We start from the raw sequence: 8,906 nt of genomic DNA on the forward strand, positions 1-8,906 counted from the left end.
AACATTTCAAAGAAAGAGACCATTTAAGTTCTGTCCCCACACGTTACAGGTGAAGAAATGGAGATCCTAAAGTCAGTTGATTTGTCAAAGGTCATATAACTGATTGGTGTCAAAGCTGGGATTAGAAGCTGAGTCCTTGGCCTTCTCTCTAGAGTTCTTTTGCCCACATATGGATGATGGCATTTATTATATTATTTACAATTGCCGTACTTAGTACCAATTGTATATTTATTCAAGAAGATGATAGGGTATACAGTATTTATTTACCTTATTATATTTGCCTTTATTTATGTAAATTATATGTTTATAATGGAATATTAAAAGTAACTTAAGCATAAGATATATAGTTAATAAAGGATCACATAACTTCTTTCCACATATTTGCCACAATAGATAAGTTGTGACAATTTTACACTAAATGTTGAATAATTACATGTGAGTAGAAATCTTCTATTCTTTAGAGAACAATGACAACAAAAAACATGATGTTGTGGGGGATGTCCATGTTGAGTAGGGGGAAAGAAAAAAATATTTTCGCTTTGTTGATTAAAAAATAATGGGATCATATCTGGTAACTGTGCTTCTACTACGATTTTATGAAGCAACTTTTTTTTTTTTTTTTTTTTTGGTGATGGGGTGAGGTTGGGAAAATGTTGCCTGAAGCTGTTTGTTTAATCACTGAGGATTCTGTCTGAGAGGAGTCAGGGGCTAATTCCTCCTGAGAAATACAGTTCTGATGAACATTTGATGATAAAGTGGCTAAACATAAGAATAACCTAATGTTAATATAACAGTTGCCATTTCTTTGGGGGAGGAACTCAGTAGATAAGCTCTCTTAATGAGGTAAGTGGTAGCTTTAGTGGCTCTTTGAACCTGCAGTCTTTTGAGCCCCAGGAGAGCTCCCAGTGGATATGGGAATTCTGTCACAAAATGTAATACTGTTTTAGAAAGAATGTGAGAATTAATATTATATTTAAGTTAGTCCCTTTTAAGTTATATCCATAATTAAATGCCAATTGACAATGTCAGAAATGATTACATGATGTGATTGTTATATGAGATTTGTTTAATGCTATTGTAGCCAACTTTCCATGGCCAGACATATCCTAAAAAATATAGGAGGAGTCAAAGGAAAAAACTGATTTAATATACAATCAGTCCTCACATCCAAATATTTAAAGCAATAAAAACTTCATTATGATGTGCAAAGCATGTGATGTGGGGAGAGGAGCGAAGTTAAAGGACGGCAAGATACATTTTCAAGGCATGAGACAAATAGCTTGAGAAGCACACCAAGATTTCCAAGAAGGAAGTGTGTGCTGTGAGAAACTGATTTTCCTTGTTTTCAGTGCCATGAAAACACAACAGAAGCTTTTAAGGGCCTCACAGACATGAGAGCAGTTTCATTCACAGCAAGGTCCATGATTTTTTAAAATCTGTTAAAATTCTAAACTGTTGCCAATGTCCTGTGAACAAACTTAATAATCCAGTGTATAGATAAGCTCTACTTTCTTAAAACAAAAAAAATGCAAAATATGTTTAAGCTCCCACATTTTACCTGTTCTATCTGTATTCCTCAAATCAAATAGCATACGTTAGTGCCACATGCAGTTTCCTTTTTACGTAATGCCATTTTCTTGCAACTTGGTCCTAAGGAAGTTTCAGACTAAAATAGTGCATCAAGGACTGTGCATAATCAACCTCACTAAAAACAGCTTGATTAATACTAAATATGTCCTAGTTCCTAATCAATTATGTTAATGAAGTTGCAGGCACATCTGCAAGCCTTGACAAAGCCCATGATCTCAGCATCGCCTGATAGCATGGACTCCTTGGGAACCTGTTCAGGGCCAGTGTCCTCAGCATAAAGACTCCTTCTCTGGGAGTAAAAGGAGATACTAGCAAAAGCCCTGTAATCCTGCATCATTATGTTATTCACTTAAACACCATATTGGGTTCCAGGATAAAATGTCAAATTAAATAGCTCTTTAATAGAACAATAGAAGCCTAAGTGTCCCACTTTACAAATGACACATCCTTTTCCAAGTGACAGACTGATAGGCAAAACATTTTCTACTTGGTGTTTTATGAACCTCTTGTAGGAGATAAACTGGAGCCAAACACTTGAATAATCTATCAAAATCTGTCTCAAATTGGGGAATTGGAGTTCCTTGATTTATGTCCATATCCCAACAACAACAACAACAGAATTAGAATCCAATGAAACTTAAGGTGACACTATTATTTATAAGCTATCCCTTGTCCTGTGAACATTGGGGCAGTGACAGAGTCACTCGTCAGTTTTTTGTCAAATTATCTCCAGTAACACAAGCTCTTATAGTCCAAATGCCAAACAAAATGTGACTCTGACCTCTCTCTGTCTCTGTCTCTCTGTCTCTCTCTCAAGTTCTGAGCATTTTTTTCTAAATAATCTGCTTACTAGCTAGGTAAATGATATACAATAATTGCTAGTGATGAGTTTACTCAGTTTTGGTTTTATTATTTTCAGTATAACTCAGTTACATTTGAGTCCAGTTAGGACATTTTTAAAAATATTTAACTCCTATCAATATCAAGCATATGCAAAAGATGATACAAGTTGGGAATTTATACTGGTGAGAAACCACATATAATAGAAATGCAAAGGCAAATCATCAACTACGCAAAAAGAAATATTTAAACAACTCTAATTGTATAAGGTAAACATTTAAGCGGCTAATTTACTAATAATGAGGCTCAGAGGTTACCAAGTGCTAAGGACTGAATTGTGTCTCCTCCAAATACACACATGAAGCCCTAACCCCCATATGACTGTACTGGATGGAGATGGGGCCTTTAGGAGGTAATTAAGCTTAAATGAGGTCGTAAGAGAGGAGCCGTGATCCCATAGAACTGTGTCCCAAGGACAGGAAGAGCCACTTGAGCTCTCTCTTCACCATGTGAAGATAGCAATGAGTAGATGTCTACAAGCCAGGACATGGGCTTTTTCCAGAAACCTGACCATCATGGCACTCTGATCTCAGACTTCCATCCTAAAGAACTATGAGAAGTTTCCGTTGCGTAAGCTACCTGATCTGTTGTGTTTTGTCTGGCAGCTCTTGCAAACCAAGACATCCAGTGCTGATCAGGAATTTAAGAAATTATAATATCGAGAGGAATTGTCTTCACATAATGGTCACACACAGAAATGACATCAAGAGCCAAATGAGTGAATGGGTGAAACAGAGGTGTGGCAGTTGATGGAAACAATGAGAAACTCCCTATATTCAAGATGACCACACTTAAAAATCAGTACGTAGAAAACTTGTGTGGACCCAATAAAATGTGTGTGCGGCAGTTTTGGATGGGAGACAAAGGTTTCAAACCTGGGACTAGTCCTGGACTGTTCTCTAAAAATTCAGGAAGCATTGTTGATTTGGAGTCTTGGAGTAAGATTTTACATGTACTTTACATTAAATTGTGATCTCTAATGACCAAAAAAAATCATTTTTTTTTTAGATGGGTATTGATATACCACTGATTAACAGATGATACAGGATTTTATTTAAAGCTTAAAGCTACTAGTTCATTCCATTTGTGTAGCTGGCCAAATCAAAATATTTTACATACTGTACACTAGGTTATTATAATTTGCAAGTATAATGTAACCTTTCCCCCCATTCCCACTGGCATTTCTCTTGCTCTCTTGCAAGCCTTTCTAGAATGCTTAGGTACTTGACTTGAAAACTATTGTTCTTTCCCAGACAAGTAGCAGTCAAAATTTCTCCATGGGTGACATTTTAGTCATTCTGAAGGACATTTGGCCAATTACAGGTCATTTAGGTGACTAGTACTAAATTAAAAGCATTTTTAGAAATATTTAATTGCTCTCCACTTCCCTCTAAATCACCTAGGGATTTGCTACTGAGATGGAGTCCTAGACCAGAAGCATCAGCAAACATTGGGAGCTTGGTAAAAATGCAGAATCTCAGGCCCCACACTAGACTTACCAAATTTGAATCTACAGTTTCACAAGAGCCCTAGGAGATTTGTGCGCACACTAAATTTTAAGAAGCATTGCTAGGTTTCTCTATACTAAGATCAGAACATGATGTTTCTATCACAGAACTTCATGAAATCTAAAGCACAACACTTTATATCTTCATCTTCCAAAACTTGTTGAGGCCTCAGAAGACATGAAGGTAGGAGCCTCAAATGTTGATGTCTTCATAGCAGTATATGAGAAAGATCCTTGGGCATAGAACTAGAAATTCTGGGCTGGAAACACAGATCTGCTATTTACTAACTTAGCATAAATAAATAAATTTCAAACCTACATTTGTTAATCCTTAATAATGTGTACTTTACAAGGTTTTGAAATATCAAATGTAAAATTCATGTAAGTACAGAAAACATAATATTCTAAATAAATATGAGTTGCAGAGAGCATAACTGCAGGTGTGACTTGGTCAGGATCTGGACAGAAGGTGCATAGAACATGCTGATATCAGAACACAACCAAAGGAAAACATCACCTGCCCAGCTACCCAAATCCTTCCCTGGCTATTAGCTGTGTGAAATATAAATGTATAGCCAAAAGGATCGTTTGGTCTGTAGTCAATTGGATAATGCATCTCTCACCAAGGCATTCGGATTAAATTAAATTAATTAATTTCATTTAATTAAAACAAAATAGAAAAGACTATTTGAAACAGGCTACCAAGTTTAGGTGTTTGGTGTAAAACAGTTTGTTGCATCTGTAAGGTTTTTTTACACATGGACGTAAACCAAAGGTTCTCAAAATTTAGTGTGTATAAGATTCAACTGAGGAGCTTGATACAAATAGAGATTTCTTTCCTCTCTGAATTACCAGAGAATCTGATATGTTAGGTCTAAGATATGGTGGGAATATGAATTTTTAAGAAGCTTCACAGTTGATTTTGGTGCTGACTATCTGCAAACTATTCTTTGTGAAAAGTTGTCTTAAATCAATAAAATGCAGTTGAAGGAGAATTCCTAAGTTTATGAATATCAAACACAGTAATAATAATTGAAATATTTGTAGCTCTATTCTGTCTTTAGAAGACCTCTCTGTGACAGGTAATATGAGTATCAGTATTTTACTAATAAACAGGCTAAAAGTTTAGTTATTGCATTTGTTCCTCCAGGTAGAAAATGGCAAAATCAGAATTTGGATACAGATCTGTGTGATTCTAGAGCACAGGCTGTAAATCACTATTTTCAGAGACACAGAATTCCCACAATCCCTCTAGGTAACAAGAAATGTTCAATAAGACCTGGTCCCCTTTGAAAGAGGGGTTTGGATACATGAAATGAACTGAACTTCTCAGACATTTCCTCCTCATTATGGAGCTTCATCTGGGGATGGGGTTTGGGGGATAGAAGATAAGTAAGGCATAGAGGAAAGGACATCTTACATGAGTATATAATTCCAGATAACAGCCATATAATATTTTCTGGAGTTCCATGTGCCAATTTAGCATGGTCTGCTCAGTAATTCTACCTGGAAGCCCATGTGAAACTGTCGTGTACCAGTCTGTCCTAAACCCATGACCATCCTGCTTCTCCTCACCAGGCCTGTTTTATTTCAGTGGTTTCCCATCTTAGTTAACTGCACCTCTGTCCACCTCGATATCTAATTCAGAAAGCCGGAGTCATTTTAATTACTTGTTGCATCTCTGCATGTATAGTAATCAGATACTTTAACCAATTGATTCCCTTTCCAGGTACTTTTCCGATCTACCTGCTCTCTACAACCATTACATCACTGTTAAGTGCTTGCATTACAACTTAGTTGGACTATTCTCTTCTCAAGTGTCTGCAGTCACTCTCATACCACCTGTCTAGACCAGCAAGATGGCAGTCAAATTGTCCTTTTAAAATGAACATATCTATCTCATCTATGGGAAATTCCTTATCGTCTATAGAAAAAAAAATTACTTAGCTGAGGTGAAAATATTTTGCCTGTATATGCACAGAATATCTCTGGAAGGAGCTAACATTGGTTGCCTACAAGGAGAACTGTGTAGTTAGTGCATAGGGCCAGAAGGGTAACTTTCCACTAGCTTACATCATTTTTGTAATTTTTAAAATTTGAACCATGTAAACATGTCAAAAATTTTTAAAGGAAATAAAAATTCCTTAGCTGGATGAAATAGCATGATATCAGAGATCTGCAAAAGTAATAAAAATATAAGCAGTAAAAAAAAGGAAGAAAAAAAGGAAAGAAAAGAAAGTTTGGATAAGTAAGAATAGAGAATGTTGATAAATGTATCTGCAGGCTGCGTATATTGCTGATTTATTTTACTATTCAATGCTTTATAACAAAAATTTAAAGATAAATATAAATCCCAAGCTTAGCCTATAAGGCACTTCGTGATCTGTCCTTTGCATGCCCTTTCATCTGTCCCAGACCCTCTTCATGCTGCCTTCTTTCTCTCCAGGATGAAGTACTTAGGCGTATCTGAACAAAACCTCTTTCTTTCTTATCTCCATGTTTTTGCATATGCCAATTCTTTTGTTGGTAATGTTCTTGCCTTCCTTGCGTATTCTTCCATATTCTTGGGATTTAAGCTCCACAGTCACTTCTGCAGAGAAGCCTTTCCTGGAATTCTCCTCACCTCTTCCAAGCAGAGCTATGCCCTCCCTTCTTTAAGCTTCCACGGTACTCAGCACTGATTTCTATTTTGGTTCTTATCTTAGGGTGGTAATCACCACAACTCTTAGAACCCAGCAACCAAGGTGCCTCCCGTAGGTTCTGTGCTTTACAGGGCTCTATGGGCCCTCCTCTGGCTACATCCTGCCCTAGGTCTAAGGGTCTGTGGGGATGACAGGATGTGTCCACCTGAAATTTTTTCCTCTCTTATACTTCAGGTCCTAGGACTCTGACTTTTTTCTGCGAGACAGTTCTTTCTCTGGGCATGCTGAACTCATGGGGTGAGCAAAGTTGACAGGTAGCTGCTGGACAGATGGGTGTGGAACCTGGGTAAGCAGTCTGTGTCCATAAACACACACACACACACACACACGCACACACACACACACACACACACACACACAGAAGGTCCTTTTCAGTGTTTGACAGAGCTAGGAGTGGAAGGGGTGCTATGATGGTCTGAAGGAGACCTCCATCTGTACCCTTGCAAAAAAGTAGTGGTGCACTTGGCTTTAATTCTTTGTGTTTTATATCTGACTCCTCTTTAATTACTTTTAATTTTACACCTGTAAACTGAGTCTTGGTAGGACAGGAACTATTTTCTATTAATCTTTGAATCTCCAGTACTTTGGGCAATACCTGATGTGATCCCATGGTTGGAATTTAATAAATGATAGTTGAATGAATAAATGAAGACAAATGCTTTTGAAAAATTGATTGTGATGACACTTGCCTCCCCTAATTTTGCCAATCCCCAAACACCATATTTTGAAGAACTAATTAATAGCAGCAGTCTTAGTCATTAATTTTATAAAGTGCTTATAAACTGGCACACACACACATACACACCATTGTATCCTCACACTAATTCTATGAGCTCAGTACTATTTTCAACTCATCTCATGGGTGATAAAACTCATGAAGAGTGAGTTTAAGTAAATGAAAATGTACAAAACTAGTAAGAGGTGAAACTCAGATTTAAACCCAGAAACTCTGTCCTAGAGTCATAAAGACACTAAATTGGTCAAGTTGTGGTAAAACTGCATGAGTTGCCTGACATATCCTTGACTATTTGTCTCTGTACTTTCTAGCTTGATTTCCAGAGCATGAAGCTGGTCATTCTTCTGGAAGCTGATGATCACCAGTATAAAATCTTAAGAGGAAAAATTTTGGTTTTCCAAAAGACAGCAAGTTGTAATTTCAGGGAAAGGAAACTGTAGCTTAGATGTACCAACACTATTTAAGAAAATATGGATTTTTTGTTTCTGCTGTTACTATTGTTTTTTGTTTCTCTGCATTCTACTTTATCTATAATAGAGGAGAACTTTGGAAACACAAAATACTTGCCTTCAGGAGTAGGTGATGCCGGAGTGGGTCTGGAAGCTCGTTCTGTTGGTAATGGAGGTGGTACGGCTGGGCTTTGTCCTGTGCACACAATGCAGGAGTGGGTATTGAAAAAAAAGTATTAACAAATTTAATATCCTCAACTAAAATAGCTAGATCCTTCCCCAACATGCATAATTCATAATCTGAAGTATAAATTCATATTATTATGCAATAAGAAAATTGTTATTAGGTGAGATCTTTAAGTGGATACATACACAGGTTCCGTTATCTTCAGAGCTATTTCTGAATATATTACTTTTCATAGATGTATATACAATGTTAAATATATCTACTGGACTTCATTAATGGAAAATCTACATGCAATCAAATAAAGCAATTTATTTTCAATATGCACTTTAAATTATGGAAACTAAAATCACAGAAGCTGAGAGGAGTCCTAATATAGAGAAAAATCACCATTTTTTTCATTTAACTTAAAATTCTCAAATGATATAATAGGGCAATAAAAGAAGGTTAAAATTCATGGGCCTTTTGATATTGAACAGGTACATTTTCTCCTGCTGAAGTAAATGACCTGCAGTTGAGTAAATAATGGGCCAAAGGGAAAATATATTCAGTTTTATAGAGCCTTGAAAGGCTCCCTCAAGTCTCTGGGCTTATTATGAACTGTATAAAAACCCACAATCGTTTCTGAGTGCTTCCTTATCCCAAGTGATTTCTTTAATTAACCAAAACCATCCAGGCCATGAACTGTAAACATTAACTAACATATGATCCCGTATGAAATGCCTGCAAAATGTTTTATCATTAATTTTCATTCCACAAATTTCTGCTGTGTGTTTCTTTTAAATCCAGGAATTGGTGTGGGCATAGGCACCTTCTGAAATCTCACTGACAACTAGAT

The 8,906-nt window shown here is 36.5% G+C and overlaps 1 protein-coding gene and 1 long non-coding RNA gene across 8 annotated transcripts in view; one reads left to right on the forward strand and one right to left on the reverse strand.

Moving 5' to 3' along the window:
• TRDN (triadin) overlaps positions 1–8,906 on the reverse strand; it is a 275,510-nt gene that overhangs the window by 112,514 nt on the left and 154,090 nt on the right. The window contains exon 10 of one of the 2 annotated variants that reach the window (XM_049652957.1): positions 7,999–8,080. In XM_049652957.1, the coding sequence (XP_049508914.1) occupies positions 7,999–8,080 (82 nt within the window). Of the gene's footprint in view, positions 1–724; positions 8,081–8,906 lie in introns of those variants that run through there. The other variant, XM_049652955.1, reaches the window with a different exon arrangement.
• Positions 1–8,906, forward strand: part of LOC125937975 (uncharacterized) — a 46,831-nt gene that overhangs the window by 9,951 nt on the left and 27,974 nt on the right. For 3 of the 6 annotated variants that reach the window (XR_007462566.1, XR_007462565.1, XR_007462567.1), the window contains one exon: positions 3,096–6,985. The exons of 1 other annotated variant lie outside the window; for it this stretch is intronic. This is a non-coding gene — a long non-coding RNA (uncharacterized LOC125937975). The remainder of the gene's footprint in view (positions 1–3,095; positions 6,986–8,906) is intronic. 2 more of the 6 variants (XR_007462568.1, XR_007462569.1) reach the window with 1 other exon arrangement.

The sequence above is a fragment of the Panthera uncia genome (assembly GCF_023721935.1).
Source record: "Panthera uncia isolate 11264 chromosome B2 unlocalized genomic scaffold, Puncia_PCG_1.0 HiC_scaffold_24, whole genome shotgun sequence".
NCBI classification, from domain to species: Eukaryota; Metazoa; Chordata; class Mammalia; order Carnivora; family Felidae; genus Panthera; species Panthera uncia.